The sequence below is a fragment of the Capronia epimyces genome (assembly GCF_000585565.1).
Source record: "Capronia epimyces CBS 606.96 chromosome Unknown aczIQ-supercont1.12, whole genome shotgun sequence".
In the NCBI taxonomy this organism is placed as follows: domain Eukaryota; kingdom Fungi; phylum Ascomycota; class Eurotiomycetes; order Chaetothyriales; family Herpotrichiellaceae; genus Capronia; species Capronia epimyces.
In genome coordinates, this window is record NW_006912915.1 from 73720 (window position 1) to 87472 (window position 13753).

At 53.1% G+C, this 13753-nt stretch overlaps 4 protein-coding genes across 4 annotated transcripts; 2 read left to right on the top strand and 2 right to left on the bottom strand.

The window, feature by feature from the left end:
- Positions 1–1322: 1322 nt before the first annotated feature.
- A1O3_10497 (uncharacterized protein) lies at positions 1323–2504 on the top strand (the record flags this gene model as incomplete). The annotated part of the gene is made up of 2 exons (XM_007740587.1): positions 1323–1477; positions 1526–2504. 2 exons carry the CDS (start codon positions 1323–1325, stop codon positions 2502–2504), a joined length of 1134 nt encoding a protein of 377 aa, XP_007738777.1.
- Positions 2505–5905: 3401 nt separating this feature from the next.
- Positions 5906–7396, bottom strand: A1O3_10498 (uncharacterized protein; the record flags this gene model as incomplete). The annotated part of the gene is made up of 1 exon (XM_007740588.1): positions 5906–7396. One exon carries the CDS (start codon positions 7394–7396, stop codon positions 5906–5908), a length of 1491 nt encoding a protein of 496 aa, XP_007738778.1.
- A 1099-nt stretch (positions 7397–8495) lies between these two features.
- On the top strand, positions 8496–9911 carry A1O3_10499 (uncharacterized protein; the record flags this gene model as incomplete). The annotated part of the gene is made up of 1 exon (XM_007740589.1): positions 8496–9911. The coding sequence occupies one exon, from the start codon at positions 8496–8498 to the stop codon at positions 9909–9911; it is 1416 nt and encodes a 471-aa protein (XP_007738779.1).
- Positions 9912–12705: 2794 nt separating this feature from the next.
- A1O3_10500 (uncharacterized protein) lies at positions 12706–13523 on the bottom strand (the record flags this gene model as incomplete). The annotated part of the gene is made up of 3 exons (XM_007740590.1): positions 12706–13000; positions 13106–13239; positions 13299–13523. The coding sequence occupies 3 exons, from the start codon at positions 13521–13523 to the stop codon at positions 12706–12708; spliced, it is 654 nt and encodes a 217-aa protein (XP_007738780.1).
- Between the last annotated feature and the right edge of the window lie 230 nt (positions 13524–13753).

Consider the following 13753-nt stretch of genomic DNA (forward strand, 5'->3'; position numbering starts at 1 on the left):
AAGAGAGTGCAGCTCAAAGCAGGACGATGGGTCTGGGAAAAGGAGCCTGTAGACTGTGGTGGGTTGAACATTTAACTCAACTCTTCGCCGAGAGACTGCAAGCCCAGGCTGCTGACAACAACCTCGTAGCATGCCGGCAACGAAACGAGACGAGACCGGGAAGCGTGATTGACACGGACGCGCGTTAGGTAGGGATGCCAGTAAGGACGGAGGTGTGCAGATACAGTCAATCGCGTGTCAGTTGGGCCAGGGTCAGCGCCATGGCCAGGAGCGTGACAAGTTGTGGCGTCTCCCTTGCCAATCGGGCCTGAACACGGAAGGCAACTCATCACAGAGTCAAGCGTCGTGTCCAGGGCTGCTTGGTGAGTATTCAAGTTTGTGGTGTGCTGTCCATGGTTCAAGGTTGGGGCCAGGGGCAGGATGGTGGTGTTGTACGGAGTACAGGGGGTGCAGTACTGTAGGCGAAACAATCAGGTGTGTACGGAGAACACACCTATAGGCAAGCACCTAGGAGGCATCCAGTAGGTATCATTGTGACGATTACATACTCCGTAAATACAGTACTGGTGGTATCTAGGTAGGTAATGTCCCTAAGGTAATAATTACCTGAGGATAATTGCTGGAGCTCTAGGCGGGGTGACAGGCATAACAGGGGTGAGATGCACTACCAGGTGCCGGGCTCTTAGGCTGGGTAGATCCTAAGGCTTAGGCGCCTGTCTCACCCAGACAGCACATCCGCTAGGCATGGGCTCAACCCCCGCTCTCCTCTGCCATATTCATCAGCTAAACGGCCTAGACCTATGGTTGGCACCTGCTGCTAACACCCAGTTGCAACCAGATCGCACCCTGGAAACCCTCACCACCTCCTCATGTACCAGATCAACCCGACTCTAGTCGAGACCCTGGAGAGCCCATGCAGCAGCATTAGCAACCCCCGTCCGCCTTTGCTCAGAACAGGCAGTCCACATGGCGACAGTATGGAGCCTGAGCCTCTCCACACCTCCGTCCACTGTCCAGCATTCCTCTATTTAGGAGGACCCCTTTCCCTCGTTGCTTCGCAGCCTGAGTCGGCCTCATTGACAGCAGACATCTTCCAATCTCCATGATGTGACATCGCCATGTCAGACCGAAACAGACGCCCCTCGGCTCGAGGCGAACATCCGTCTCTGAGAGTCTCTCGTGAGGTTTCATTGCAATATGCACCATACACCCTGTGTTACTGACATGGGGGCAGGACACCCGCATGAAGAGCAGCAGGAAAATACCGGTCACCGACAGAGGTTTGTTGAGACTAGGTATTCCTCACCGGCCTCCGGCTGCCTATGTACTTGCTCATTGGCAGTAGCGACGAACGCACTCCGCGCAGAGCTCCAGCACCCTCGATCAACCCACGGGCACCCCCAGGCGTCGCGACCGCCGCTTATGGTATCCCTACGTTCGGGAGTCAAGCTTCGAGACCTTTGCCAACCCGCGAAGAGTAAGGTCTTCACCTCTCGTACCTGATCCAATGCTAATTGCTGTTCAGTTCGTCGCGAAACTACGTGGTCACTTCCACGCACTCTGCTCAGGCTAGCCGTCAGTCTGGTGAGAACGTTCCGCGTCGGTCTTTGACCTCCCAACAGGGTCTAAGTCCTCTGGATTATGGACCTTACGATGAAGACCGTAGACAACAGTTTACTGCTCTCTCGACAAGTGCCTACTATGCTACGAGGGAGCGACAATTTCCGGTCAGGAGTCGACAGCCCTCAGATCCCAACGTCAGACCGAGAGCCTTGCAACCTTCTATCTCAGAAGCCTCTCGGCAGACTGTGACTGGCAACTTGGCGGAGACTAATCCTCAAGGATTGGTAACGGTACGCCCTCCTCCTCAATCAAACGTCCCGGGAGGACGACGTCCAGGCCCTGCCAGATATTCGGTGTCAGGGGATGCAACTGTCAGCATCGACGACTCGACACTTAACCCCCTCTACACTGTCAAAAGGTCAGCGTTCTACAAAGTTGGAAGGGTGTTTACGGTCTTATGGCACGAGAACTACAATGACGCGCCTAGAAATGGCCAGGCCGCTTCTCGAAACACTTATACGAGTGAGAATATCCCCGTCAGCACCGGGCGCTTTGGAGAGCGGATATACACTACACCACGCCGCATGGTAGTAGTGCGAGAAGACCATGGCCATTGTGTCTGCATTCAGATCAATACTTACGCCTCAAGAGGTCTGAAGAAGTTCGGGCGGAATAACCCCAGAGACGTTGAAGCTCATTCAATCATTCACATGGAAGATTCCGAAGCAAGATGGCTCGATGACGAACCACAGTCAAGCAAACGGAGTATCGCTGTCCAGAAAGTAAGAGGTGGGCAGAGGCTAGACCCAGCCAGCCGGCTCTGCTATTCTCGTCCTCACACCGTGGAGCATACTGTCAAGTCAATGGAAGTCGGGATGGTCACCAAAGAAAGCCTGCCATATTTATTGGGCTACTATCAAACCCAGAACAATGTTACCTGAGCACTGTCAAGCGTGAGGAAGCGCGGGTCGATCCATGAGCTCTCCACACCGCGAAGCCAACAAGCTCGAAAATACGTTCGCATGTCTTCACTCAAATACGTTCCAACTACCTTGCCTCTCTGTTGATGGTCTGAGATATCAGAGTGGATGCAACAAACCTACCCGAGAAATACCGGAAGAGAACCTATCCGTTTCCGAGGTATCTATGATCACAAGTGCCTCACCGTGGGCACTTGACGACTTTTCCCAGTACAACCTTGACGACACTTACATTTACGATGAAACGGCCGCATCATTCCGCCAACTTTCCTATATTCATTGACTCTGGGAGCGACAACCTTGGCACTTTGCGCGTTTGAAGCAATCAATATTGGGTTTTGCTCCTGCTTGCTATTCATCATGTTTTGGTCTAGCTGAGGAGACATTCTTTATTTACTTTGTGATCTCGACGCTAGTTGATCTCAAATTTGAACTACGATGCTTTGAATATTTCTAAGCAACATCTAAACGAAGTCCTTTCAATCGAGCCAAAGCTGGAAGGTAGCAGGCGCTCGCCCTAACACTCAAGCGCTGACGGGAAAGGTGTTACCCTAGCCGCCTCGGCGGAATCCAGAGCAGTTTTTCCGCACCGCAGAGCCTCATTGCGGGGGTCACTGATTTAGACCTTGTGGATTCTGGTGGTGGGATGATCACACCCTACAAGCCTAGACAGGGAGTCAGGTAGACTGTGGGATCTACTCTTCATCAACGTATTGTATGGACAGAATGGTCCATAGTGGAAGCAAGGGTCAACAGCCACTAGGCCTTCTCTACACAAGGATGCCAGTGAAAGTTCCAGGCTATTATCCAAATGCATGCAGAACCAAGGCCCCTATTTTGAGCAGCAGCTGACCAGGTGGCCAGGTGCCTGGGTCATGTCAAAAATTAAAGGTAATTCGAACAGAAAGGAAATCCATCCCATGAATCCATGGCCAAACAACATTTGACAGTGTCAAGCTGTGCACACATGAAAGCCAGAGCAGCGAATAGGGCGGCAGGTCGCTCCTGGGCGGATTGATATCATTGTCATTTACCTTTCCACGACTCCAAACTCTAAACCCAACCAGCAGCCAGAGCGGGAAGGCCCTGCGAAGAGGGACGGTCTACGGGCTGATTAGTCCGTGAACCTGGGCATGTTAAAACTATGCTGCATACTTTAAACACGCGCGTGCTTGTGACAGTGACGCAGTTCCGCCATGCAGGCGAAGGGGACGTGGCTAGTGCGCATGCCGTCGACGGGAAATAGGTAAGTCTGCTCAGTACTCAGAGTCTGACTACTGCATGCGTACAGAGGAAACGTACAGAGTACAGCCATCTCAAACTGCACGTGCCTCTCGTCTTCCTTTCAGCCGCATCGCGTCCGGTCCCCGGCTGCCATGGCAGACCAGACAGGAGCAGCGTACGGACTAAGGACTACTCTGGGAAAAACAGGAAATGCCGGAAAGAATGCGCGGCTGATAGGGCACGCTTTCGTGTTTCGTGCCATGAATCCCCAGTCTCTGCACTAGTGACAATGTGTAACTTTAGCGGATAGCGACATCTCCGCGAGGTCTCTGAGCCTAAGGTCCCGGGCCTGGCTGCTGACTCGTCATTTCGTTCCGTTTCACTTCACCTCGTTCCGCCTCGCCTCGCCTCATCGACCCCTTCGGCAGCTGTCGCGGCCTGTCCCGTCCTGTCCTGTCCTGTCTGCCTACACATGTCACTACTGCCGAATGTCCTATCCTGTCCTGACAGAAGGCCCTTGGAAGAGGAGACATGTCGTTGTAGAGGTGGAGAATCTGGTGGGTCAAATGCAGCACTGTATCCGTTCTGGTGGCCCGAGGCCACGGATCGGTCCTTCTAACCGCCCGCGGTACTGGTATCATCTTATTGTATCCGTACGGAGTGGAGTGGAGTTCCTCACTACCTACGAGTACGTGAGGTATGCTTTGATGTAATCACCACCAATACCAATTACTCATTCCTAACAGTATTTAGTATTGATAGTATTAATAATTAGGGCGAACCAAAGTACGGATATGCATACTACCTATTAAATCATGTCGTTTCCGTCTGCTTCACGCCCGGACAGCGTGACGGCTGCCAACCTAGCAAGAAGCAGTAATCACTGTACTACCGGGTGTCCCCGTTCGCTCTCCTGCACGGCATCCAACACTGTTCTATTGGCCGGAAACGCAGTGATGAATGACTTGCCTGGTCGGGATACCCCAGTTATGGCTGTACCTGAAGTAGAGTGAGGAAGTTTACTCCGAGTGTACTGTGTATTGCTGGCGGCTGCACAGATCCAATTAAGCAGTGAGATTGGTGGTGCGAGACTCGAGGTGTGCTGGCGTCGCTGGGCACGGGAAACACGAACTCGCCATGACCCATGGTCCAGTAATCACTGTCTATGTGTACTCCGTGCAGCGGGAATTGCCAAAGTTGCTCCTGCACCATGAAACGGGAAGAAAGCAACATTCAAGCGTGGGGGTGGTTTCGTGCTCGATCAAATCATCTTGCAGAGTCGAGACGGGTCAGAGCTGTTGTTGCCCTGTTCTCGTGATCAAGGGCCGGGCTGTGTCTACGGTCGTGGTGCACGGGTTTCGATTAGCAACTCCTTCCAACATGAGCTTGTGTAATCCATGTGCAGTCGTGTTGCCAGCGATCAGCTGCTGTTGTTATCAGGGTCTGCAGTCGCGTTTCAAATTCCCGTCACCCGTGTGTACATAGATAGGGTGCAGGCGGGCTTTGGAGAGAGGCCAACCCGTGCCGTGTTTCCGAGGCCGAGGCCGCAGGCATGCATACTTCGGCTGCAGGTTGATTCGACGTGATTCTTGCGCCAGTCGCGGATTGTTGGACAGAATACGGAGTACACTTCAATATTACGGTATCGTCGCAGGTTAAGGGAACGGCCACGTTTGACTTTTCAGTACGGAGTACTCCAGGATGATAGAAAATAGGCCATTTGGGTATCCATAGAAACTCGAGGTCGCAGAGGGAGCCCAGGATCTCGTTTGGATGTCTGGTCTTGCAATGATCTTCGGAGATAATAGACACTTCGCTCGATGAGTTGAGCTATGAGACAGGATGGATTCATTCTGCATGCCAGTCCGCAACCGAGTGTCCCAATCGCAGGTCTAAGCCCAAGATTTGCGTTTCAGGGAGGAGCCCACCAGCACCATCACCACTGGCACAGACTCCAAGCTCAGTCATTGTCCACAAGCACAATTGTACAGCTCTGAAAGCCCTGTTTCATGTTCAGACGTCTTTAGCATGGAAGAAAACAAACCGAAAAGATATTATACTAGACGAATTAGTGGACGATCAGTTTAGCCCTTCGCTGGCCGCTCTGTCGTATTGCCAGTAGAGAAAAGCAGAAAGCTTTACCGGGTTGAGTTTGGGTACTCATCTGCAGCCTTATTTCTGAGGAACTGGTCGAGCCGGCGGACATTGTCGGAAGTCAGAAACTGTGCAGGCAGCATGTGAGGCTCGCTCTGCCCATGGGTCAAGTGAGAATAGTCCAGGTGCGATGCGTTCGAGTCCTGACTAAAGATACCCCTGACTCTCGATTTACTCGGCTTGGATTTCGCTTCTTCAGTAAACCAGTGATCGAGTGAAATGCACTGTGGATCAGTCTCGACAGGTTGATCGCCGTCCTGCACAGCGTCTTGCACAGCTCTCGAGAAAGCCAGTTGTTCCTCTGGCGACGATTTCAGTTGATAGTAGAGATAGGCATTCACCAGTGTATTAGCCCGCACGGGGTTTTCGTCGGTCACACTTTCCAGTATCTGGAGCAGACTGTCTCGGGGACGAGAGGCTGGCTCCTGCGTCTCTTGGCCCTCCTGATGTACCGAGCCACGCGTGGACAGACTCAGATCGGAGACAGGCTCTGTTCGCTCATCGAGGGGGCGCAGTTGATCTTCGGGTATGTCCACCTTTCTCTCGGGCAATTTGTCATGTAGTTGGTCTAGATCGTTCTCGGCCAGTTTGAGCTGCTGCCTCAGTTCTTGCTCTCGGGATTCCAAGCTGTCGAGAAGACCAGGGTCTTCTTCCTCAAGAGTCTGGTCCTCCGCAATCAACACCCGCTCCACCTCCAGTTCCATCAAGCTCTCTCTGAGGAGGTCGACATCTCCCTTCTTGGACAGGTAATGTTGAGCTTCCGAGGTTTTGTCCAGCCGGATGTCATCTTCCATGAAAGTTGATTCATCTGTGTCATCCTCAGATGACTGGACAACTACGCCCTGTTGGTCCAGAATCTCGAAGGAGACATTTGCGACGGGTCCGAAGATCTTGGAGGCTTGGGTTTGAAGTTCGTCCCCTTGTCCGATCAAGGTTTCGTCCATCTTATACAACTTTTGCTCCCTGTCCTGAAGAACCAACAGCGACTTCTCGAGTTCAAGCAAGGGAGGATGTGTGTGATCTTGACTACACTTCAAGAAGCTGCTTATGTTCTCTAGAGCAACGCGTCGTTTATCCAGGGCGTCTCTTCGACTATCACCCGTGGTTATCAAATTCCCGATGAAAGAATCTGCCAGCGTTGAGAGCTGGTTCCACTTGCTGCGCAATGCCTGCGAACGAGCGTCTGCAGCGGGTGTAGTCTCAGGAGAGACTCCATCGTCGAGATCAACAGCAAAGCCTGTCGAGACTGTTTCCGGCGAACTGTTGTGCCCAATATGTTGTTCTTGCAGAGACGAAGTTGTCGGAGCACCAGCTGGCTGCTCTTCAGACACTGCTCCCCCGTGGAGGTCTCTCCCAGGCGTAGGGTGAGATTCAATGTCCATCTTCACACTAGCATCAGACTGGTCCTCTGCCTCACGATCTTCCGCGGCTGGCGGCAGTGGCGTAAAAGAGGGAGGGGACTCCCGCTCCGCCATGGTGACATTTTGTAGGGTGTCCGGCAGTGTTGTCGGCGTAGAGGAATCTGGCGGATGTGGTGTTGTCAAGCTGTAGTCGAAGTGTCAACCATTATCCGCAAACAGGCCTGTGCTACCAAACTCACTTTTCTTTTGACGGGGCGACGTCGCTGCGAGACGAGGGCCAGTACCATGGACTCATTACGAGGGCGCCTCAAAAGCAAGCTCATGCTGACGAGAGGCGGCAAGTCCAACAAGAGAGAGAAGGGTGCAAACGGTACTGTAGGCATCCTTTGAGGTCGGTACAAGGGAGGAAACAAACGAGGCGCGCCGGTTGCAAGAGGCCGGGCGCCACAAGGATCGAGACTGTGATTCCCGGGCGGCGCACCTGCAGGGAAGGCGTGACGGAAGCATTGACGGTATTTCCATTGTAATGTCGGTACTCGGTACTGCTCTGTGACGACGGGACGGACACTTCCTGTCTCCCTCTCTGCATCACGCTACCTCCCTGGTCTCAACTTGGTCTCTTGCCACTAGCAGCTATCTCAGGCCTGCGTGCGCTAGAGAAGCAGCAAGCATCATAGTTTGGCTTCATGGCTGGTGCATACGTTGGGCACATGCTCGCCAGCATCGGTGCCGGCGCACTAAACGGCTGAGGAGGCCCTCGGTGGTCTCTGATAGCATCCAATCCCCCCGGAACTACACATGAGCGGCATATGTCGAGGCGAATCCATCTGCCAACCTCCACATGGCGACGCCATCGCCTGCGGGTAAGCTCTGCAGAGCCGCAAGCCGCGAATTACGGAGGCGGAATCTTGTCCATGGACCCCTCATGGCATTGGATGTTATAAAGTATGTCAGAGTTTGAATTGCAGCTATCAGGTTGTCTTCTAACCTTGGACTGGTGTCTGGCTGGCTTTCTTGTCTACCGCTTAGCAGCCTGTGTCCTACAGCATTGGCACCGGTCTAGAGAAGCCCGGCCATTTCGACTTCTTTACAAGCGTGCAGTGACATTCTTGCTCAGAGTCCTTGATACGGTTTGTCAAGCCGCAACTCAGCACCAGCTCACGCACTTCTGACGAGAGAGAAGAGAAGTCTTGCTTTATCTCGATCGGTCGGCATGTCACCGCCTCTTTCCTATAGAGAGAGGCCCCGGAAGGCAGGCCAGGTTTCTGACCCTCCAAATGCGGGAGCGACCACTAGGCCCTCGAAGAAGCGGGAGACAGCGCAGGATGAATATGGTATCCCTCAAAGCTCCAGGGTCCCGAAGGATCATACACAGGGACCTGCACGTAAACATGATAGCAAGATCGCTCACGGAGATGGCGACGAGACCCATGAATCTGATGAGGGCAAAAAGGGAAAGGGCAAAGCTCGTGACAACAAAAAAAATGATAAAGAAAACGAGGAGGAGGAGGGAGACAGATATTCACGAGCCCATCGGGCTTCCGAGGTGGCGTCTACTACAAGTACAACAATCTTCTTGACTGAGGATGTTTTCCAAACTCTGTCCAGCTGGGCCTATGATGGGGAGCCCGCCAACAATCTGGCCGCCAATCGAGAAGTGTTCGCAGTCCCAGAATACCTGTTCCTTCTGGAGGCCATCAAATGGCAGAGGGAAGGGCATCCTTACCTGAGTCAGGCACTTAGCAGGATCTACTTCCTTGTCAGAGAATTTAACATCCTGACAGGACAAGATGCGCAAGCAGATTTCCTCCGTAGTCTGGTGGCCAAAGACCGCCGAAACCAGGAGGATACTACATTTCAACAGTTGATGGGCCACGTGCAACAGATGGCGCAGAGTCAGCATCAACGCACTCAAGCCAGCGACCAAATGTCGACTGAACTTTACGCCGTGTCCGCCGTTACATTATCTGGAGGACCGAGCCGCCAAGGGCAGCGCAACAGCTTCCATACTCCCTCTCTCCATAATGCAGAGCAAGGCAACGAGAGCCTAGCTGTCCAGCATCTCTCTGGATTGCGTCTAAGGGATAGTAGGTGGTTTAGCTTGGGCAGGCTCTTTCTCATGGTATGGCACACGAATGCCACTGCTGGAAAGGGACGCGTGAGACAGCAGCGCACCGCCGCTTCCCATGGCCAGGGCGAGAAAGTCTTTAGTGAAATCCGGCGCTTCGCGGTCGTCAGAGAGTGCCGTGGTTTCTGTTGGGCCGTTCCGGTCAGCACGTACCAAGGGAAGGGGGTGGGCCGGCACAATTTCCACCAAGTCGACATCGAGGCTCATGCCATTATCCACATGGCTGATACCAAGCCGACACAGCTGCCGAGCGAGCCAAAGATGAGCAAACGGCCTATCGCTGTCGAAAAGACAGATCCAGGCCAGAAACTGGACGCGGCCAGCCGTATTCGGTTTGACAAAGTGTTCACCATAGAACATAATGTCAAAGTGAAGAACTGTGGTAAGATTGCACGGGAGTCGATGCCCATCTTTCGACATTACTTTAAACAGGAAGTCGAAGCTGCCACTGGGAGACGATCACGCTCCAACAGTCCCGCTCCGGAAGCCGGCATGGTCTGAAATACGTTCTTGTCGCCAACACACGTTGCGTGTCTTGACGGCAACTTACCTGCCCCTGGCGGCAATGGCTCCAGTGCAGCAAACAAGATGGAAGGGTTGCGCGCGACAGTACTTGTGTCACTGGTCTGATGCTGCTGTATCCATATGACCCCTCTAGGGAGAGGGAGAGGTAAGACATTTGACGTTGATTTTAAGTTGATGCCTTTTACGGCAAAGTGGCTGCCTTTTTGCTGTTTGGTATCCGTTACGGATTAGTCTGTGTATTTAATTATTACATGAAATGAAATGGATCTCGATGCGTACCAGTACCAAAAAGTAAACCCACCATTCCAGACCCCGTGTAGCGGACGTCTCTTAGGCCCTGAGCCTTAGGAGCCCCGTTAGGTGCCCGTTGGCCCCATTCCTGCTAAGCAGGGTCGGGACGAGATTACTACTCGGTACGGAGTACTCGGTATAAGCCTTAGGCCTCAAGGGTCTCCACTCTCCCACTGTCGTCGAATCCTGCTTTTGTAGAGTCCGGAGTCCGCTCGGGCTCGGGCCTCCTAAGCCTAAGGCCAGCGAGCAGCTGCGGGTCTCAGCCTCGTGCAGTCTTGGCGGCGACGAGGCTGACCGGGTGAGGGTCCGGATGAAACGCCTCATCACGGTACGTACTACTAGTACTAGTAGCCCGGTCAGTTGCTACGAGGGATCTTGGAGTTTCCAGAAGGCACTTTGCCTATGACATCGGTGCAAGGTCCACAGCAAGGCCTAAGGCGTGGCGGCTGACAGCGAGCTCCTTTGCACTCCCTGACATCCCACGTAGTACCTAGTACGACGATCATTACTAGGATATCAGTGGCAGGCTTAGGCTTAAGCTTAGGCACAGCTTGCTGCATCCTCAGCAGTCCTATAGTTCAACGGGGTATGACACATTGAGGATCAGGAATGAAAGATGGAATGGCTGAAATGCACGGTACGAAGGCAAGTCATTTCATTCATGCCGTGCCGTGCCGGGCACCTGATTCTAACATGATACCAACCTCGCTCTTCGACAAGGGCGCCTGCACCGCCTGAAACGCCCGAGAATGGTCGCCTTGTACCTGGCGAGCTCGTGACTGGGCTGGAATTCAAGGCGGTACTCGTCCTCCCTGGATGATGGATCTACACACACGTGGAGGTGGACGCGACAGCATTGAAAACTCGTCCTATCAGCTGCGGTGGCAAATGAGGATAGATACCTTGTCCTGCTCCCGGATCGGGCTACCCGTTCTGGTTGGCTTTCGTCCGGCGCATAGGCATGGGATGTTGGATGATAAGTCGCTCTATGGCTTCGAAGTCCTTCTTCTTCGGACTGCATCGGAGGTGGCCTCCAGCTAAACGTCGACGGGCCGTGAAGTCAGATTGGCCGGAAAATCACGGTGAGGCCCAATGCGAAGCAAGCCGGCCCGGCTCGACCCAATTCTAATTCACCATTCTCGGAACGTGGCCAGTCTTACGGCTTTGTAGGCTGGTCAAGCTCGAGAGAGTTGTGCTTATTCGTCCTTGCCCTGAGGCCACCCACGCCTCGTTAAAATGTTTCCGAGAAATCCCATGACGGGGCGAAAGAGCAGGTCACATTCAAGTTGGATGCGGGATAAGATACGGTCTGAAAAGTCCCAGCAACGTTTTTCCTGCCAGTAACAGCCCTCTCCCTGTGCCGTTGGGAGCTGTATGATGCTTGCATAGCATACTAAGTGGTAAACACTCGCATGCCATTTTGTGGCTTGCTGTCTGATGCCTGCTGCCTGGATAAGGCAGTCCGCCGAGACAGTGGACGGCAGACTGGAAGGCAAGGATCATATGAAGAGGTTACCAGCTGGTGGAACGCAACATCGTTGTCCGGTCGCATTGGCAACTTAGCCAGGCAGCTGTATCTACCCGAAAGAAACCACGCATAATACTAATACAGACACGTAAGCACCGAAAGAGGTGTGCAGGTCGCCGACATAGCATTATCTGCAGTAAAGAAACGTATCTGACGCCGAAACCCATCCCCCTCAGAAGACGAGAGCATGATGCACGAGTACAGGTTGCTGACTACATGGACATTGGCATACCAGCCAATGTATCAGGCTCATGTCTGTACCCGAATTATTTTTGAGGGTCCTGGATTTCAAGCGAATAAGCCCAACCACTGTTTCATCTTTGTTCCAATCGTGTTCCATCAAGTAGTCCTTGTAGTGTAAGAGAGTAAGGAAAAAGAGCTCATGTCTCATTCATCGTAGCTAGTCGTCAGTTTTCCCCACCACCAGATCAATCTGGTGGGGAGTTCAAGCTGTTGTCACTTTTGTGTGTTTGATTAGAATTATGTCCATCGGTATCCGAGGAGCGGCCCCGTCCGACCGTGTAGTGTTGCACGTTGCGCGTGTGATCGAGTTGGAATCGACTCATGCGGTGGACCGTATCCAGCGTGCATGAGATTATGGGCGAAATGAATTGAATGTAGGACCAATTGAAATTAAACTATTGCTTTCCAGCCGACTTCGGCATTTGAGAGCACCAAAAGTGATGGTGAGTAGATGTCAAAACACGGTGGAGTATGCTGGCCAGGAGTGAGACCGTCGTCGTGGTGTTGAAGCATGTTGGGGTTAACTCTCGGGTGTCAGGTCGGCAAATGATCGATGTGAAGAGGCGTCGGCGTCGCAGGGGTCAATAAGTTGGCGATGGGGGGAATATCAGCTGGAATGACATGGTGTAGGGGACTGTGGTTCCTTGCATCAAGCAACATGAAGAGAGCTTTCCACACCTATTTCCGTTTGGTAATAGTGGACGGAACCTACAACATGTCGTCTTTCAAATCGCTCTGGACGCTCCCACCCCCGGTGCCACCCCCCAACTCTGTCACTTCCTCCGTATCCCAGCAGAAGCTGGTCAGATCTAGCATCCAACGCTGATACTGCTCCTCGAGAAACTCGATGGTCAGAGGCTTCGGCCAAGACTTGAATGCAGCGTCGGAGGCAGGATCCTTGAGCATCTTGTCGTAAGACTTGAAGCTCACACGGTGATGAGAAATGTTATGCCAGGCATCGTCCATGTCGATGTGGAGTTGTGAGCCGGAGAAGAGCTCGAACCTGGATAGCAGTAAGTATGAGCGGAGCCGTTTGGAATTACAAAAGCGGCACATATTAGGGGCCAGACTATGCGGCCACGACGCCAGGTCGTCACCGAAGACTTACCCGATGTAGACACCACTTGCACTGCCCAGACCGAGGATCTTGGCCCCTGGCGAGGTCTTGACCAAGTGGTAGATCTCACAATATGGGATGAGATCTTGGTGGCCAGGGTATTGCGGGAAGTATGGGAATTTCAGCTGTGGTTTCCGTCAGTGGGGGTTCATCTCCAAGACTGAGTCAAGGGGCCGGGACGCACGAAATGCAGGTCTCTAGCTTTGTTCTCTGCATACTTGGACTCCCAGAAGTGCCTCAAGACGATCTGGTCCGTACGCGAGAGGTTGCCAACGGCATTCGAAGGCAGCGCAGTCGTATGGTAATGGGCTGGTGGCCGGTTTGCAAAATCGAAGCTGGAGGAGGTGTTGACTGAGACTGGTCTTGACTGAGAGTCTTGTTGAGACCCAGATATGCCATTGGGCAACATGGGGGCGTGAGAGAGAGGCGGTGTGAAGGAAGTCGGTGGAGACTGGGGAGCATGCGAGTTGTGGATGGAGTTTGAGCGGGAGAAGCGGCGCATGCTCAAGAATTGGGGCATATTAGGAGAGTCGAGCAGACAGGTGGAAAGAAATAGCAGAGAACAGAGGAGAAGCGAGTGAATGAAAGGAGCACTAGTGGCGTGAGAAGATCATGGAGAGCGAGCGAGCGCAGAAAAGA